The sequence below is a fragment of the Rhincodon typus genome, chromosome 6 (genome assembly GCF_021869965.1).
Source record: "Rhincodon typus isolate 14 chromosome 6, sRhiTyp1.1, whole genome shotgun sequence".
NCBI lineage: Eukaryota > Metazoa > Chordata > Chondrichthyes > Orectolobiformes > Rhincodontidae > Rhincodon > Rhincodon typus.
The window spans coordinates 46,555,585-46,574,990 of record NC_063337.1 but is presented as its reverse complement, the minus strand read 5'-3'; the positions used below and the strand labels follow the sequence as shown (position 1 = coordinate 46,574,990).

At 38.0% G+C, this 19,406-nt stretch overlaps 1 protein-coding gene across 1 annotated transcript in view; it reads left to right on the top strand.

Moving 5' to 3' along the window:
- nck2b (NCK adaptor protein 2b) overlaps window positions 1-19,406 on the top strand; it is a 67,562-nt gene that overhangs the window by 45,885 nt on the left and 2,271 nt on the right. The window contains exon 3 of the mRNA XM_048598316.1: window positions 10,977-11,698. Coding sequence (XP_048454273.1) covers window positions 10,977-11,698 — 722 coding nt within the window. The remainder of the gene's footprint in view (window positions 1-10,976; window positions 11,699-19,406) is intronic.

Below are 19,406 nucleotides of genomic sequence, written 5' to 3'. Positions count from 1 at the left end.
CCCTCACTATTGCATCGTAGAGTCAGCCTAAATTAAGTATTCAAGTCTCTTGGAATGATTCTTAAATTCCTGACCTTCTAACGCAGCTTACGATTGAGCCACAGTTGACATTTTTTAACAAGAGGTATAATTGCTTAGCAAATATACATTACTGAAAGAATAACATTCAATGCATGTATTTAGCTCACCTACTGATGCAACCCTTTTCCATGCCTTTCTCACATCTGGATGTCTACTCAAACTTATACCTGGCTGGTCTCCCACTTTCAGTTATACACCATTCTGTTGACCCAGAACAACATACTTTCTGTCATTCTCATCAGCCTGTCTGCAACAGGTGTTTCTGTCTATGACAGTATTTACAAGAGTGCCCATTGTACAGTCCTCGTGGAGACAAAATCTTATCTTTACATACCTCCATTCAGTTGCGTTGCGTTACTAGAGAGAGTCAGTTAGTGGTGAGTTGAAATTCAGGGTCACCACATCTCTGATTAGGGGCAAGGTTGAGAAAACACGGCCTTCATAGTAACCCCGACCAGTGCAGGAATTGAACCTATGCTGCTGATGTCATTCTACATCACAAACCAGCCATCCAGTCAACTAAGCTCACTAATCCCATCACCGTACTAAATGGGATAGATTTAGAAAAGGTTCAGCAACTGAAAAGTGAGGCACCCTAGGTCGTCAGCATCAGAATTGTACTCCAACATACTCTGTAACCTAATGGCACAGCATATCCTGCACTCTACCATTAATATCAAGTATAGGATTAACTCTGGTTCAATGAAGGATGCAGGAGAGCATTCTGGGAGCAGAACCAGACACCCAAAAGTAATGACAGCCTGGTGAAGCTACAAAATAGAACTACTTGTGTACCAAATAGTGTTAGCAGTAACTAATAAACGGATCTAAGGGATTGCATGACCAACAGAACAACTGCATTCCTGTCACATATAGTTGTGAATGGTGGTGGTCAATTAAACAATACATTAGAGGAAGAGGCTGCACAAATATATCTATCCTCAGTAATGAAGGAGCATTTCCCATCAATGCAAAAGATAAGGCTGGTACATTTGCAACAATCTTAAACCAGAAGTACATCTCCACATTAAGCATTGTGGGGGTTGCCATTGACCAGATCTGAACTGGACCAGCCAGGTTAATACTGTGGCTAATTGAGCAGGTCACGGGTAGGAATCCTGCAACAGGAAGCTCACCTCCTATTTTGCCAAAGCCTGTCCATCATCTAACAAGGCACAAACCAGGAGTATGATGGAATACTCCCACTTGCCTGAATGACTGTCATCCACTAAAATTCACTTGCTTCACCACTGACGCTCAGGAGTGTGAGTCTTTTACAAAGTGCAGTGCAGAAATTCGCATAAGTTCCTTAAACGGTACCTTCCAAGCTCATAACCTGAACCAACTAGATGGAAAAGGGCAACAGCAATATGGGAATACCACCACTTGCAAGTTTCTCTACAATCCTCTCCAACCCTGACTTGGAAATATACTTCTGTTTCTTCAGTGACACAAGGTCAAAATCCTAAAACTCCCTCCTTTGCAGCACTGTGACTGAACCTACCCCATATGGATTTTAACAGTTCAAGAAGACAGTTTATCACTACCTTATCAAGGGATAGATGGAGTAGCCAGCATATGAGCCACCACCTAATATCTGCAGTTCCCCCTAGCCAGGCCTGTACTTCCTTGCTCCCCCACCAACGTCTCTTCTGTGAATCATAAAACTTAGAATAAAGGAACCCTGTGGGTCAATTTACCACTTGCTGACTGCAGGATGCAACTCTACAACCACCCCACTCTCATCTTGCACTTTATTTTGGTATATTTCTGGTTTCAATTCAACTGCTAGTTGTAAATTTCTTCTTGCAGCTTTTCACTACTGCCAGTTTCCTGTCTCCACTCCACCTGGGATAATAGCTTTGGAATAAAGTGCATTTTTAAATATATTCCTTCTCTCCAGCTGTGGCCCACCTACCCAGGTGAGGCATCCTCCTCTGTTATGGTTGCCCCATATCTCGGTTCTCATCCAGTCCAATGGTCTTTATTCCCTTTCTTCTGCATTCTCCCTACCAGCTGAATTTGTCATTGACACGCACCCTTACCTCTCTTCAATTCATTCTCTTTTCCATTCCTTCATATGCTACACATACTATTATGTAATACTGAAAGTGTATGGAGATGCAGTTTAAAGATCTGAACAATATTAGATTCCATTGATTGTGTATGGGAATGTCAATACAAATATAATTTTTAAAAAGTTTTTTGTGGAGATGAGAGCTTTTATTTTGATTCATGTACTGCAATGACAACTAAAGAATTTTAAGACTTTAAACTTACCATTTTAATTGGTAAGGACAGATCTTCCATGGAAAGCAGTCTGCAAAATTGTTTAATGTCTTTTTGTAATGGCATATAGTGTGAAATTGTCCCAGTTACAAATGGTATGTTGGCTTTTGTTGCAAGTGTAATACAGTATATGCAGAAGGAAATCTTGCTGCAATTATATGGGGCTACAGTGAGACCACATTTGGTGTTTCATTTTTATGGTTGCATACACGTGCCTTGGAAGTGGTATAGCAATAGACCATTCATAGGGTGATGTTGTCAATGATGAGAGGTTGAGTGAATTGTGTGAACAGTTTATAAGAATAAGAGGTGATTTTGTTGAATGTACAAGTTTCTGAAGTAGACTTGATTGGGTAGATACTGCAAAGTTCCTGGCTGGGGAATTTTAGAACCAAGGGTCGCAAATAAAATGTTAGAACGTTCTGAACTGGGATGAGCATAATGTATCTTTGGCATTGTCTCTCACCTGGGGATTGTCATGCTGTGTCATTGAGTATGACTAAAACCAAGATTTTTTGAAAATTTGTTTGTTGGATTTCGCCATTGTTGAATGCTTTAGCATTGATTGCCTATGCTGAATTTTCCTTGAGAAGGTGGTAGTGAACTGTCAGGAGTTTGAATTAACGATACTGGAAGAAAAATGATGTATTTCAAAGTCTCCATGGTGTGTGGCTTGGAGGGGTACTTGCACACTGTGATTTTCGAATATACTTGCTGTCCTTGTCTTTTTAGGTGATCAAGATGTTTTCGATAAGGGGCATGGACAGGGTGAATAGAAAGCAGCTGTTTTGCTTAGCTGAAGGGTCAATAACAAGGAAATATGTTTTTAACGTGAAAGGCAGGAAGTTTAGAAGAAAAGCATTTTTACCCAGAAGGCGGTGGGAGTCTGGAATGCACTACCTGGGAGGGTAATTGAGACTGGAAATGTCACAACCTTAAGAAGAGTACTTGGATGAGCACTTGAAGGCTGTTAGCCTACTGAGGGAAAATAGGACTAGTGTAGGTAGTAGTGTGTTTTTTTTGCAGTAGAGACTTGTTGGGCTGAAGTGCCTCTTCTGCAATGTATAATTCTGTGGGCATGGAATTGGAAGTGGTTGTCGAAGGAGCCTTTGTGAATTTCTGCATTGCATCTCGTAGATGGTACACACTGCTGCTACTAAATATCAATGATGGAGGGAATGAATGTTCGTGGGATGTGCAGTCAGTCAAGCAGACTGCTTTATCCCATATGGTGTCATGCTTTTTGAGTGTTTTTAGAGCTTCACTCATCCTGGTAAATGGGTTTTCTATCTCACTTCTGACTTGTGCCTTGTACTGGGTAGCATTCGGGAAGTCAGAAGGTGAGTCACTCACTGCAGAATTCTTAGCCTGTGACCTGCTTTCGCAAGCATAATATTTACCTGGCTAGTTCAATTCAGTTTCTGGTCAGTAGTAACCTACAGAATGTTGATAGAGAGGGATTCTATTATTGTAGCGCCATTGAACCTCAAGGGGAGGTTGTTAGATTCTGTCTTGTTGGAGATGGCCATTGCCCGATACTTGTGTGATGTGAATGTTAACTTCCACTTGTCTCTTGAATCAGGGCTTGTCTGTTTAGATTCTAAACGTAACACCATTATTTAAGAAAATTGGAAATGACAATCCAGAAGGTTACATTTCTTTTTTAAAGATTATTAAAAACTAATTCACTGGATATGATAAATCTTGGCCTAGCCAATGATGTCCATTCATCCTTAATTGCCCTTGAGAAGGAGGATGGTGTCAGCAATTTTCCCCACTTACCTGTAGCTTCCATGAAAATGTGACACTTTATTTAAATGGGAAGTGATGTACAGAAACAAATAGCTGAGCCAAACAAACATGTGGGGTTGGTAGGGGGTGGTGTGGAACATTCTGAATCTGTAATGACTGACATGAAGTTGGTTTGCAGTGAACTGAGTTTAAATGATCTTTAATTCATCAGGTTTGGCTATTTTGTTTCCAAATTCTGTTACATGATTAATGTGATGTAACTGTACTATTGCAAAAGGAAATGAACAGACATAAACCTAGAACATGGTGATCTAAGTGAGACTAACATAATCAAGTTAACAGTTAGAGTTGTTAAATTTGTCATGAACATGCCATTTTGGCTAGTTGCTCCAAAAGTACTAAATAATTGATGACAAATGGGGGAGAGGAAATAAAAACTATCAGCAGAGGAAACATTCTAGGAAAACTAGCAATGCTGCAGGTTTACTCTGAGTGCTTGTCATGTTCCAGATCAGCTCCAGGAATAATCTCTCTGGAGCTGGTTCTGCTCTGGGTGTACAGTGGGAGTCTGTCTGGACTCCATGTCTGCTGCAGAAATGATACACCTGGAGCTAGTCCATCTCCGGGAGTCATCTCTGTGGGTGCTGCCCCAGCTATGGGGAGGAAGGCTATTTGTGTGACTGGAACCCGGTGTGCAGTGTACTGTCCTGCGGTGGACGGGGGAAGTGGGGGTGAGGCGGGGGGGTGGGGAGGGAACGGGGGCGAGGTGGGGGAGCGGGGGGGGGGGGGGGGGGGGGTAGGTGGGAGTGGGAGCCACAGCTGGAATACTGTGTGTATTTCTGGTCTCTTGCACTTAGGAAGGATATGATTGCAGTGGAGGGCGTGCAAAGGAGATTCACCAGGATCCCTGGCTTGGAGCACTGTGAAGAGACACTGCGTAGGCTCAGGTTGTTTTCTTTGGAGCAGAGAATGTTGAAGGGGAACCTGATAGAGGTGCATAAGATTCACGGTCACAGGCAGAGTGAATAGAAAGCAACTGTTCCCTTTAGTCAAAGGGATGCTAACAGGGGAGCATAATTTTAAAGTGAAAGGCCGGAGATTTGAGGAAAGGTTTTTCCACCCAGAGGGTAGTGGGGCTCTGGAATGCATTCCAAGGGATGGTAGTTGAGGTGGGAAAACTCTCAAACTTTAAAAACTTAGATCAGCACTTGGATCAGATCAAGGCTATGGCCCTAGTATAGGAAAGTAGGACCAGTGTACGTAGTAGTGTATTTTTGGCAGTACTGATTCAATGGGCCAAAGGGCCTCTTCTGTACTGTATGATTCTATGACCATTGCAAAAAATGCATTCACATATCCATTTAGAAATTAAATTAGTGCCTGTCTCTGATCTTCATGCATCATTCTACTGACTATTGATGGACTCGCCTTCTTTGTAATGGAATACCTTCCTGGCCATTCAATGAACTATTAGTTGCTGTAGATATTTAATTCATTCATTTTTCTGCTGATACAGGAGCTAGAAAGCAATGTTGAGGTTTATATCAGAGATAACAAGGTGCTGGAGTCAGAGATAACACAGTATGGAGCTGGAGGAACACAGGCAGTGTCAGAGGAGCAGGAAAGTTGACGTTTGGGGTCGGGACCCTTCTTATCTGGACTGCATTCAAACGTTTGTTGCATACGTGCTCTGATCAGTTAAACACTTAGTAGGAGCACATTATTAAACTTTATTTAAGATGTAATTACAGGTAAACAATTTTAATGTTTGGGTATAGTGCAAGAAAATAGTTTAATTGAGAATGAAATCTTTAAAAGTGAAGTTCCCCAATAGTACAATAGATAACAAAAAACTTCTTGAATGCTGAACCAATCTTTGTGAGAATGCACTCTGTGGCTTTATGAAATTGAGAAAGGGCACAAAATATTGCTGTGGTCTTTGCAAGGAAAAGATTAGTGAATCAATATTTTAAATTGTTCAACAAAGGGTGCACTGGGTGTACAATGGGAGCCTGTCTGGATTTCAGGTCTGCTCCAGAAGTGATATATCTAGGGCTAGCCCTGCTCCAGGAGTCATGTTTGTGGGTGTTGCTGAACAGCTATTTTGTGATTAGATATTACCCTCCTATTTGGTCACCACCATACAGTGGGATAGTTGACACAAAAGTAAGTTTTGCTGAGTCACCCATTTTCATAATGACCGCATAAGAATATAAATCGCTAAGGTTGAATTTATTCTGTTTGCAGACATTTGCACCCCAGTACCAGTTGCAACCTGTGATAGATTAAATTCTCATTAGCAACATTTACAAATATATTTCTTCTTAAGTTATTTCTAGTAAATAAGTTTTAATAATCATGTCAGATCTCCATTTTATATTGCGCTGATCAAGATTGTCTTTGTTTTTTTTCTGTGATTTGATTTTGAATCAAGCATTATAGTTTAAAAATCCTCACCTTTCTCCTTGCATGATATATTGTGACCTTTTGTGTATTACATGCACCTCACTATAATAATTCATAGTAGAGACATTTTATCAAATGATCACTAATTTTTGAAATTGTTCAGCTTAGTATTTCTATAATAAGGTCTTTGTTCAGATCAATTTGCTGGAGTTGACCAAATTGATTAGATTTAAGAAAGAAGAGAATCATTAATTATCCCATTAAAGGGGCAGAGTTTTCAACAGACTTAATGATGGAGTTTGCATGTGTGATTTTCTAAGTTTTTAATTGTGTTGATTAATGTAACCTTTCAAACTCCTCTGCCAGAATATGATCTAATCTCTTTGGTAGTAATTAGGGTTTTCTTAAATTGAAGTCTCAGATTGATATTTGTATTTTGAAACGAATCTAGGATAACTGTATTTGCTGCACATTGTGACTTTGTCACATAAAATGGGACTCGGGGATGTTCTTTCCATGGCAATTACTGGACAGTTGGAGTATGGAACCCTGTCCTCCTCGGATATTTAGAGGTGTACCATTCATTTGCCATTAACTAAAACAGAAGGATAATTTGCTAATTAAGACTTGTAAAGATATCTATGAACAGGAAGATTTTAAAATTGGTGTTAAAATGGATGCAGATTTCTTGTAATCTACATAGATAGGTGTGTACTAAAATTGTTCCCCCTGTCAGGAAATCAAAATATAACCACAGAAAGTTGTGAGCCTAATGTCATACACTGTGTCACAGTGTTGTTTATTATACACTGGTTGTTTCATTGTACAGCTCACTCAGAATGAAATATGAACCATTCATTTTCTTTGTGGGATTGTACACAACTGCTATCATTGCATGAACAAGCATGAACATTGTATGAAAATCAGAGTTAACCCTTCCAGAAGGGTCACCGGACCTGAAACATTAACTCTGATATTTTTCTTCACAGATGCTGTCAGACCTGCTGAGCTTTTCCAGCAACGTCTGTTTCTGTTCCTGATTTACAACATCCACTGTTCTTTCGGTTGCTAACATTGCATGTTTTTTTTTTGCTTCACCAGAGCAAGAAAGTTTTCTACTACTGATTTTTTTTCTTAAACTGACCAGAGTGTTTCTACATAGGTGGTTGCACACTGGTGGGTAAATTTTTATATGCTTCTTCCCATTAGCAGCATGTGGGTATTGTGAAGGTTATTAGTACCATCTGTGAATGTGTGTACAAAATAAATGCATAGATTCAATAATGTAATCAGAGACATGATGTAGCAGCCAACTGGAAAAATTCGAGGGACCAAATTGATTTAAAAATTGGGATCAAGAACTATAAATCTCAGAGGTAGTACAATGAGCTAGAGTGCTGATCAATTAAATTTAATGTCCGAGTTTGAATCCTGGAATAGATTATTGGACTGAAAATGCTGCTTCACTGTGTTGAAGGGTTATTTATAAAATGCAGTTGGTAGTCTCACTTTGATTTTCAGCAGCTTCAACTTTCCATACTTCGACAATTTAATATCAATCCGTGTTACTTTTGCTAAAAGATTGGCCGTTATGAGTTTTAGAATAGGCACCTGTGCAGTTGAAGGTTCGTGTATAAGAATTGAGGAGGTTGTAGGGATTTAAAGATATGTTGTGCCTGACCAAGGCATCTGGGACAAAGTGAAAACATCAACTAATCTTTTGGAGCACAAAATGTATATCTTTTGTGTAAACATACTTTTGAAGTAATTTATGTTTGTTTGTTATAGTTTCTATTGTTGTTATCCTTTTCCTGTTGTATATTTTATTATTAGCATTCATATGGATTAACATTTCTGTATTTAAAGTACAGTGAAAATATAAGGTAGTGTAAATGCCTTGAGTAGTATGCAAAACATGAAATTATATCACATCATAAAAAGACGTAAAAGAGCAGGAACACAACATTAAGGCTGAGGGCCATGATCAAAACTTGAACAATGTCATTACACTTTGAAATTCTCAGCTGACAATATCTTAGATTAGTGTTTTTCATGTTTTTGGTGGCATATGTAGTAAATTCTGTAGATCTGAATGATGGAAACTGATGTTGTAATTTGGTTAGGCATTTGAAAGGGAAGAGGCAAACATTGTTCATTCTTTGTGTGCAAAACAAATTTAGCTTATTGTTTTAATTTTGATTTTTGACCTTTCTCCCAACTCCATCAAATAATTGAATTTGTGCCAGTTTCCTTTTAGAATGTATTCAAAGATATTTATAGCTGTTTCCGATGATTGTATCAGAAGCAACAACAGCAGTATTTACATGCTGATGTATTACAAACCAACAGCCACAATCTCAAAAGCACTGGTTTGCAGTGAATTAATGTGCAGTGTTAACTGGCACAATTAAGTGCACTGCTTTGAAAAATTTTGCATGTTGAAATGGCATTTTTTATGAAGTTCTTAACCTTCACAATTAACTTAAACTGTAGTAACTGTTTCTATTATAGCACTGTGAATTCTTTCTCTGATATTTCTAGGTGGTCTGAGGAATATTTCCTATATCTTTCATTCTGTTTTATGGTTGTTAACACCAGGATATTTTCAAATAGAATTCTAAAATATTGAATGCTTCTGAGACTGGTAACTAACAACTTGGAATATGATGCATAGTGTGTTCAGCAAAACTCATAAGGCCTCTTTCCCATTCAATTTAAGCGTAGCATCTGGGAGACGTGGTTGGGGGGTTTTTTTGGGGTTGGGGGTGCAGCATGGTGCTGTTGCCATTCAGAACAAAAGTATTGGGAGAAACTAGGAAAGTTTTGATTTGGGGGCTAAAAGGTGGGCAGGCTACTAATACATGGTCTCCCAGCCTGATAGCTGAAGAATCTATGACTAATCATATTCTGAGGTGATGGAGACAGAAATGTCATTTGCCAGTCTATAGTAGAGATTTTGTGTAGTTATTGATTTTGGCTGTACCACAGGAGTGAGAGATGGTGATGGTTTTGCTGGTGGTTAGGAAGATAAAGTTATAGTTTAAATTATAGAACATTACAGAAACAAATTTGTTACCTCGGCATCTCTTCTCTCAAAAGAAGAATTTTGTTTTAAACTACTGTATTTTACTGCTATCCTTTTGTTCTTAAGTATATACTTTACAGATTATTTGTTATAAAAAGCAGTAGTTTGCTCCATTGTTTGGGGCAATAGGGGAAATCATATCTTCAATATTTGATCTTGAGATATAGAACTCTATGTATTTCATTGTTCTATATTTTATACATATTATTGGTACAATCTGAAGTAAATTGGCTGGCTGATTAAACTGGTCCTCTGACATCATAAATCTATCCGAGTCAGTACAGAGGATATTTGGACTAATTCTTGCAAGAACATTTATTGTGTTGTAGTTGTGCAGTATTCCACTCAACAGAGGGTTACGAAAAGAAAGTTAATTTTTATTACTGGGCAGGAAGAAACTTAGTTTGCCAGATGCTTTGCAGGAAGGAAATGACCTTTTAAGGAATACTTGAAAATAACTCTTTAAAACAATTAATATTCCAGTAAAGCATTGTTTAATGCTCAGTTCCTGAAATTAAATGCGTTTAATATGCATTTTTTTAAGTGTTGGTGGTGGAGGGAATGGATCTTTGTGGATGTGGCACAGACTGTTTGATTGGCACAACATCCACAGACATCCATTCTCTCCACCACTGACACTCAGTAGCAGCAGTGTGTACCATCCACAAGAAGCACTGTGGAAATTCGCCAAGGCTTCTTAATGGCACCTCCCAAAACCACATCCACACCTATTTCCAGTAAGAAGGATAAGGGCAGCAGATACATAGGGACAACCTGTAAGTTTCACTGCAAGCCACTCATCATCACATAAATTACCATTTCTTCAGTGTCACTAAGTAAAAATCCTAGAATTCCCTCCCTAGCAACATGCAGGTATACTACAGCACATGGACTGCAGCGGTTCGCAAAGGCAGCTCGCCATCACCTTCTCGAGGGCAACTAGGGCTGGGCCAGCCAGTGATACCCACATCCCATGACTGAATAAAAGAAAATTTGTGGAATTGTTACATGCTAATGAAGAACTAAAATTGTATTTTGATTAAACATCTGAAAACCAAAGATGAACCCAAAGCAGAAATTAAAATTAAGTAAGACCGTGGAAGCGATGTGAGAAGTATATTGTATTTTGTATTGATTGGACTTTTTAACATTATAGTCCTCTGAACAGTAATATTAATTTTCAGTATTTGGATGTGTGTGAAGTCTCTGAGAATTCATTGCCAACTTCTCACTTTTTTCCTGTTAAACATATGATTTGACTTTGTGTAAAATGCTCAATTTTGCATTGCTCTTTTAATTGAATATTGTTTGCCACATTGTTACATGTTGTAGTTTTTTTTTATCCCCTTCTATTTTTACATAGGTCTGGGTAAAACAAAAAGGAAAACCTGTGCAAGAGATGCTTCCCCTACACCAAGCACGGATGCAGAATTCTCATCAAACGGTGGAAGTTCTGACCGTATATACGACTTAAATATTCCAGCATATGTTAAATTTGCATACGTGGCAGAGAGAGATGATGAGCTGTCTCTAGTGAAGGGGTCACGTGTTACTGTTATGGAAAAATGTAGTGATGGTTGGTGGAGAGGTGGCTACAATGGACAAGTTGGTTGGTTTCCATCTAATTATGTGGTGGAAGAGGTTGACGAAGCAACTGCAGATTCACCTAGCTTCTTCACTTCCAGACTTGGAGCAGCAGTGAGTAATGGTCAAACTACAAAAATCCTCCATATTGTGCAGACTCTTTATCCATTCAGCTCTGTCACAGAGGAAGAACTAAATTTTGAAAAGGGAGAAATTATGGATGTCATTGAGAAACCAGAGAATGATCCAGAATGGTGGAAATGTCAAAATTCGAAAGGGCAAATTGGCCTTGTTCCGAAAAACTATGTAGTTATCTTAAATGACGGACCTGCTGTGAGTAGTTCACATGCACCTCAAATAAGCTATACTGGGCCATCTTCAACAGGAAAGTTTGCTGGAAAAGGGTGGTACTATGGTAGTGTAACAAGACACCAAGCTGAAATGGTTCTCAACGAAAGAGGAATTGATGGTGACTTCCTCGTCAGAGATAGTGAATCATCGGTAAGTAACATGTTACACCTAGTCAGCAAAATAATATTTTTGGCGTAGCTTTTACCATTGCAAAGGAATAACTTAACAGTATATTGAAACTGAAGTGGTTAATGGGAGATGCCTAGAAGTGAAGGCATTTATTGATAATGAATGGATACTAAAATTGCTTGTGCTAATCGCTACTGTAAAAAAAATCAAAAAAAGATCACAGTGTCAAATATAGTATTTTACCAAATGCTCTGCTCTGTCTTTTTGGTGATTGTTAGTTTAGCTAAAAAAAATTCACTTCATAATTCGTGCTATTTTAACAGATTTGCATTGTCTAGAGTTCAAATCATCTTTCATATAAACTTTCTTTAGCATTTGTTGATTGGTAATGTTTCAGCCATCATTTTCAAATATACAATGTGACAGTTGCCTTTGATATTTTTCCAATTTGAAATTGATGTTCCAAGTTTTACTACTGACCTATTATAACTTCTCAGACAATGAAAGCTATGTAATATGTGTTTTCTGTATACACACAGTAAGTATCACTAACTCAGATTTGTGCAATGATCGAAGACTAACTGCAAAGACAGAAATATCTTTTATAATTGGCCATTAAATATATTAATATCAAAAGATGTGGGGTGTTCATATCAAACTTCCTTGAAATGTATTTGTGGTTTGCTGTACATCTGTATGATAAACCCGGTTTTCACATTTTCCTGTATTGTCTTGACTTCATCCCATCGGACTTGCACAATTATTTTCATGATCTTCATGATTTGTTTGTTTGAACTGCGCACAAATGAGCTATATGCCAAAGGTGCACTCCCAGTGTTAATACGGATTCCTTTCCGTTTCTTGATTTTAAACTTAAAACTTAGTATGATTTTAAAAGTGAATATTCAGCCAGTGTCTGCCAACAGATGGCACTATGTGACAGTGTTTGTATGCAAATTCCATTATTATTTACTTCCCTTGGCTAAGATGTTTGCATGTGCTTTTTAAATATGCATTTTATCATATTACTTACTAAAAATGTTTTTCTCCAGAACTCCTTCCACAAAAAAAAGGATTTTGAATTTTGCTTTAAAGAATGCCTTCCAGGGAGTAAAACATTTGCAGCTTCAAGAGGAATCACATTGGTTTGCTTTTGTCAGCAACTTCCTTTTTTCACATTTCTTCTGAAGCAAATGCTGATTGTACCTTCTCTTCCATTTACAAACATCCTCTTTCACTTGTTGCCAAGAAAACTTAGCACTTAAGCCTTTTGCCAGTTTCTTGATGTAATAAAGCAACACAGAAGGAGACCACTGAGACTGTCCTGTCAGAAGCTGTTTGAAAGAGTTTTTAATTGGTACCATGTCTCTACACCTCATCTTAACCACAATAAATATTCCCCTTCAACAAAGTTGCAATTTTGCAGAAATAAATGAGAGATTTACTAATCCGGATTTACTCAAAGCTTGAATCTATGAGTCACAACAATTTACCGCTCTCCTCTCTGCACTCACTGTGGATGAGTTGCGGCCCATTATTGCTGCTGCTCCTTAGCTTTGTTCTTCATTATGCTGAGGCTTTTCAGGCTACCTTTTAAGGTCTTGTTGTTTAAGGATGCACCATAGATAGCAATATGCATTTACATGCGCCTGTGCTTCTGAGATTACATCTGTTATTTGTACCTATAGACCTAATTAATTCTGACTCGGAAACAGCTGGTTTAAAATAATTTATTTGCCATTTCAGTACCTAAATAGATTTCCGCTACCTGAAACTGAACTCAGTTAACTGTTTTGCAGGTTCTGCTTTGTGCATTTGACAAATCTGTTTGTCTCTTTGCTTCATCCTTTCTTTTATGTGTGATAATCTTGTGTTGGATTTCAGAGAAGAACTAATAATAGAATGAGAGCATAAACTTGATTCTTGTAAAATCCCAAGATTTGACTAAGGATCAGCATACACAATATATCCTTAATCATATCTAACAAATGCAGATGTTTCCTTTTCAAATTAATGGAAAGTTTAGTTACCTGATTGCAGATTTGCTTTCATCAGTGATGACAATAAAACTTCATTCTATACCAATTTATCATCTGGAAGAAGAAACAGAAAATGTTTTTAAAATGGCTAGAGGCTAGGAAGTGTTGTGCTGGGAACATCACAGTGAATTACTTTGTCTGTGTTCTCAAGTTAATTAACATTACATTGCAGGTACAGCAAGAATTAAGTACAATGGTTTGTTGACCTTTATTCCAAGAGGATTTGAGAATGTGGGTGACGGTCTCTTATTGGCAATTATATAGAACCTTGCTGAGACCATATGCAGTTTTGGTCTACTTTCCTATGGAAAGGTATACTTGCTATAGTGAGAGTGCGATGAAAATCCACTGAATTAATTTCTGGGATGAGGGAAGATAAAACGGACTGTGTCTTTTTTCGATGGAGTTTGGAGAATATGATCTCATTCAAACATGCAAAATTCTTGCCAGATTGACAGGATAGATACAGGAAGCATGTTTCTCCTGGCTGGCAGGGTCTAGAACTAGTGGACAAAATTTCACATAAAGGGGGCTGGCCATTTCAGACTTGAATAAGGAGGAATTTCTTCACTCAGAGGGTGACTATTTGGAATTCTTTGCTCCATAAGACTTTGGAGGTTCAATGGTTGAGTATGTTCATGTCTGAAATGGATAGATTTCTATAAAAAAACACCAATGGATATATGGAGAATGCAGAAAAATGGTGCTGAGGTAGAAAAATCAACTGTGATCTCATTGAATGGTGGAGCAGGCTTGAAGTGCTGAATGGTTGTCTCTGCCTATTTGTTGCATTTTACCACGCTGCTAAACAGTTTAATTCTCATGAAATTATTATAGAATTAATAAAGACTTTTTTGTCTCTCCCTTAACTGCAGTTTGTGTTTGTTGCTAACAATTTCCATTTAAGCATAAGATTTAGTGATTGAAGTAGGCCTCCTCTCTATTCAATAGGATTGTGGCTTACCTTCCACCTTAAGTCCACTTGTCTTTATCCCTTGATTGTCTAAATTACTACAATTTCTACAAATATCCTGAAAGAATGATATAGGATTAAGCCTTACTGTCATTCTTAATGATGAAAGCTTGAATATGGACAAAAAAATCTTTCTAATGATTTGATCAAGGAAACTTTTAACTTTCAGAGGTATTACTCAGGATTTATTAACAATGCCAAACCTTTGACAAGGAGAAATTTATCCTATCAAATTGTTGTCAATCTTGGGATTCTCTTTCACAGATAGCAACGAAGGTTCATTGAGTATACTCCTGGTTGAATTAGTCAGACTTTTGATTGTCAAGAGATTCAAGTTATGGTGGACAGACAAGAAAGTGCCTTTAAAATTACAACCAGATCAAACATAATCACATTGAATACTGGAGCAGGATTGAAGGGCCGAATGGCTTACTTTAAAATTACAACCAGATCAAACATAATCACATCGAATACTGGAGCAGGATTGAAGGGCTGAATAGCTTACTCCTCCTCCTCCTGCTTCTAATACTTATTCCTACCTTCTAGATTTCACAAAAGTAATTTCATGCTGTCTTCCTGTACCCTCTTCTAGAACATATTGATCTCTCCATCTACCTTGAATATGCATAATTACTGAACATTCATAATTACTGAACATTCATAATTTATTGGAATAGTGAATTGTTCAAATGATTTTTGAAAAAAAATTCTCTGTCTCAGTCCTAAATGGCTACCCTTTTATTCTGAGGCTGTGGCTCCTAGTTCTTGAACCCCAGTTAGGGTAAGTATTTTCAAACATCTACTGTAAAAATCCCTTTAAGAGTCTTATGATATTCATTAAGATCACTCCACATTCCTCTAAACTCTAAAGAATATGGGCTACTCTTATCAATCCCTTCTCTTAGAATGATTTCTTCATTGCAAGAATCGGTCTGGTGAAACTTCAATGTGCTCCTGTTCAAACAAGTACATTTTACCTGGAGAACAAAATTGTGCACAATACTTAAGATTTTGCCTCACGAAGGATCCCAAAAAATTGTAGTAAAACTGCTTTTTCTTAGTCTTTATTCAAAGAGATTGAAGTATTAAGTGTAATTTTGCAATTTCTTATTATGTTCCTATGATCTATGTATAAGGCTGCCCAAATCCTCACGAATACTGGCTTTTCCCATTTTCTTGCAACTTGGTAAAACAGAAAAGCAGAATATTTTCTTTCAAAGTAAATAACTTCACATCTGTGTATTATTTTCCATCTTCACATTCTTTCTTGCTCAGTTAATCTTCCTTTGCAGTCACCTGGAGTCGTCCTCAGACTTATTCACCCATGTCACTTTGTATTGCCAGCTCACTTGGAAAAATTGCACTCTGTCCTGTCATCTACTTTTTCAACTGCTAACCTTCCTTCAATTCAAGCTAATATTGCGAATTGCATGAATCCGAGTTTGTACGATAAACATTTACGTGGCATCTTAACATTTTTTTTTAAAATCCAAATACACTGCTGCATCTACTGGCTCTCTATTATCTGAACTCCTGGTAACAGCCTCAAGCAAGATTTCCACAGTAGGTTTCCCATTTCTTAAATACGTATTGACTCTGCTTAATCACACGATAGTTTTTTAAATGCCAATTAATGATAAATTGTACTATCTTCTGTACTATTGATAACAGGTTTGCTGGCCTAATGTTCTTGTTTTTTCTGTTCCTTCTTTCTTGACTAGCAGTGTTATGTTTTTTACCTTGAAATTTACTGTAATTGTTTGAGAATCTAACAGTATTCAAAAGATCAGAACCAAGGCGTCCAGTAACTTTAGACAATATAGACATCAGGACCCAGAGAATGTATCAACTTCTAGTTCAATTTCTCCAGTACCAAAAGTTCCTCATTCTGACTAGATCCTTTCTTCTCTATTATTTTCAAATTGTCTGTTGTGTTTTCTATTGTGAAGACAAATGCAAAGTTATGATTTTTCCTGTCTGCCTGTAAGGGATCCATGCTTAATTTTTGTTAGCTCTGTCTTACGCATACATAGAAACCTTTACAATCTGCTTTTATTTATCTTGCAAATTTACTGTTGTATTTATCTTTTTGTTGGTTGTCCATTGCTGAATTCTAAAACTCTCGCCATCCTTAGATTTCCCTTTTGACAACATTATACCTGTTTAACTTTTCTTAACTTCAGCCTTGACTTGACCACCTTTCCAGTTGAGTTGTGCTGCAGGGATTGCTTTTTTTTTGTAAATTGAGTTTTTTTTTTGGATAAATAATAGCAAAGCTGTAACTTTCATGTAAAAATATTACCTGCAACTTTTAACTTTGGATTACTTGATTGTGGAAATTGTTTAGGAATGCTTCTTCTGAACACTATCCATTGCTTTTGTGAATTAAAAGATCACCTTTTTTGTGACTCAGTCAAACTATATGGACTGTGTTACTAGAGCTAAATTCAAACCTTTGTCACCAGAATTAGATTTTTAATCAATCACTTTACTTTAATCAGAAGTCTTCTATGAGCTTATGGAACAGGTCATTTCATATCTCCTTTTAGAGTTGGATTAATTCACCCTTGCATTGTGCTGTCTTTATTTATCTAACTGAGACTTGTGAAAGAGCAAAATTAGAAATGAATTGTATAATCTACAAGGTAGTCAGGTGAAGTCGCCATAGTCCCAGAGGAGCTTAGGGCTGCTCTCTCTCATTAGAGTGAGATGACTGTTAGTCATTTAACCTGACTGTCACCATGCCTCAGACAAGGGGCAAGGTTGAGAAGGAGGGATCTTCATGGTGACCTTACATGTAGAGGAATTGAACCTACACTGTTGGCGCCTCTCTACATCATACACCAGTCGTACAGACAACTGAGCTAACTGATGCACTAAGTAGTTGGGCCATGAACAAAGGCTCATGAAGCAGCAAGTTTTGTTAGGGAAGGAAAACTCATGGGTTTCCCTCTGAGCTGGATTTTATTTGATGGATTTCTCTGAAAATATCTCTATTTGCAGTAGATAGAGATTCATTTTTCAATTTTCATTTTTTAAACCACTTGCATAGTTATTTTATGACTATTCAAAGTAACTCGTGGTTCAGAATTTGAATATTGCTGAAATAAGACATTTTGTTGAGGCTTTTCTGTCTTGCACTCAAAAGGCATTTGCAAAGATACAAATGTAAATGGAAACAATGTTGTACAGTATATGGGAAGAGAGCATTCATTGATTTGCAAGTGAATTATGAATGATAGAGAGATTGCCATGGAAATGCACCAGTCAGTAGATTTTTTTTTTTATTCATTCAATGGCCTGGGCCAGCAACAATGCCCTTGTGAATGTATTGGTGAGCTGCCTTCTTGAATCACTTCAGTCCATTTGCTGTAGGTAGACCCACAATGCTGTTAAGAGAGGGAGTTCTAGAGTCTTGATTCGGCAACATTGAAGGAATGGAAATGTATTTCCAAGTCTGGATGATAAGAGGTTTGGAGGGGAGCTTTCAGGTGGCAGTGTTCCTCTGTGTTGTCTCCCCTTGTCCATCTAGATAGCAGTAGCCGTGGGTTTGAAAGGTGCTGTCTAAGCAGCATTAGTGAATTTCTACAGTGTGTTTTGTAGATGTTACACACTGCTACTGAACATCAGTGATAGAGGGAGTAGATGTGGTGCCAGAAGTGGCCTGCTACATCCAGGAGGGGGTTGGGCTTCTTGAGAATTGGAGCTGCACTCATCCAGTCAAGTGGGGAGTGTACCATCTATGGTGACTGACGATGAATTTAAACAAAGCTTGGAAGTTATTTTATACATTGAAAATATGCAAGGGATAGGAGGTTAGGTGTTATTCCATGGCAGAGATGTTCCTCATGGAAACAAACGAAAATGTTTGCAAGAGCTGAGCCTCCAGGGAATCCTATGGCAACCGCATTTATTTGGGCATGTGTGGTGTTAAAATAAACTCAACTGCTCAAGTTGCTGAATTCATGCTTTCAATGAATACTGCTTCTCTCAATGATAGCAGATCTAGGTGACCATGATATCGTGTTGCTGTGCAAATGCCTATGGTTTCCCCAAGACTTACGTTGGTGAATAGCTAGAAAGGTCAAATGAACACATGGACACACAGATGGGATGTAAAGGGACATTACTTTTGTATATCTGGGGCAACCTGTACCTACCCTGCTGTTTACAAGGCTATCCATTTAAACTGGGTAGCGTCCAATGAATATGAATTTTGAGCCATCACAAAGGAATTATGCATTTTCTTGGAATAGTCACACTAGTTAAGGATGACTATTCCCATCCCTTTGTCGAGTTCACAGATGTGCGAGACTGAGTTGACTGTGAGGCCTCAATATGGCTGGGCATTCGTACTGCACATAAAACACTGGACAGGTCATTTGGAATCCTGCGATATACATGCGCTGCATGAGCTAGCGCACTTTCAAGTATTCAATGTCTTCATTGTATGCTGGTGTGTGGTGGAATAGGTGGTGTTAAAGGAGTTCAGACTCTGAAAATACCTCTTCCCATTTGATATGGGATGAAGGCTAATTAACTATGATCGATCAAGGTATTGTCCTGAGGAATGAACCAGAGAAATGTGGTCACTTATGTTAAGTTAAAACATTTGTAATGTGACTAAGTATTCTCCCCGCAAAGAAAAGTACCTTGGTGTGTTGATTTACGTGGCTTCCATGGGTGCAAGTGCACTATAGTGCTAGTCCAAGTGACA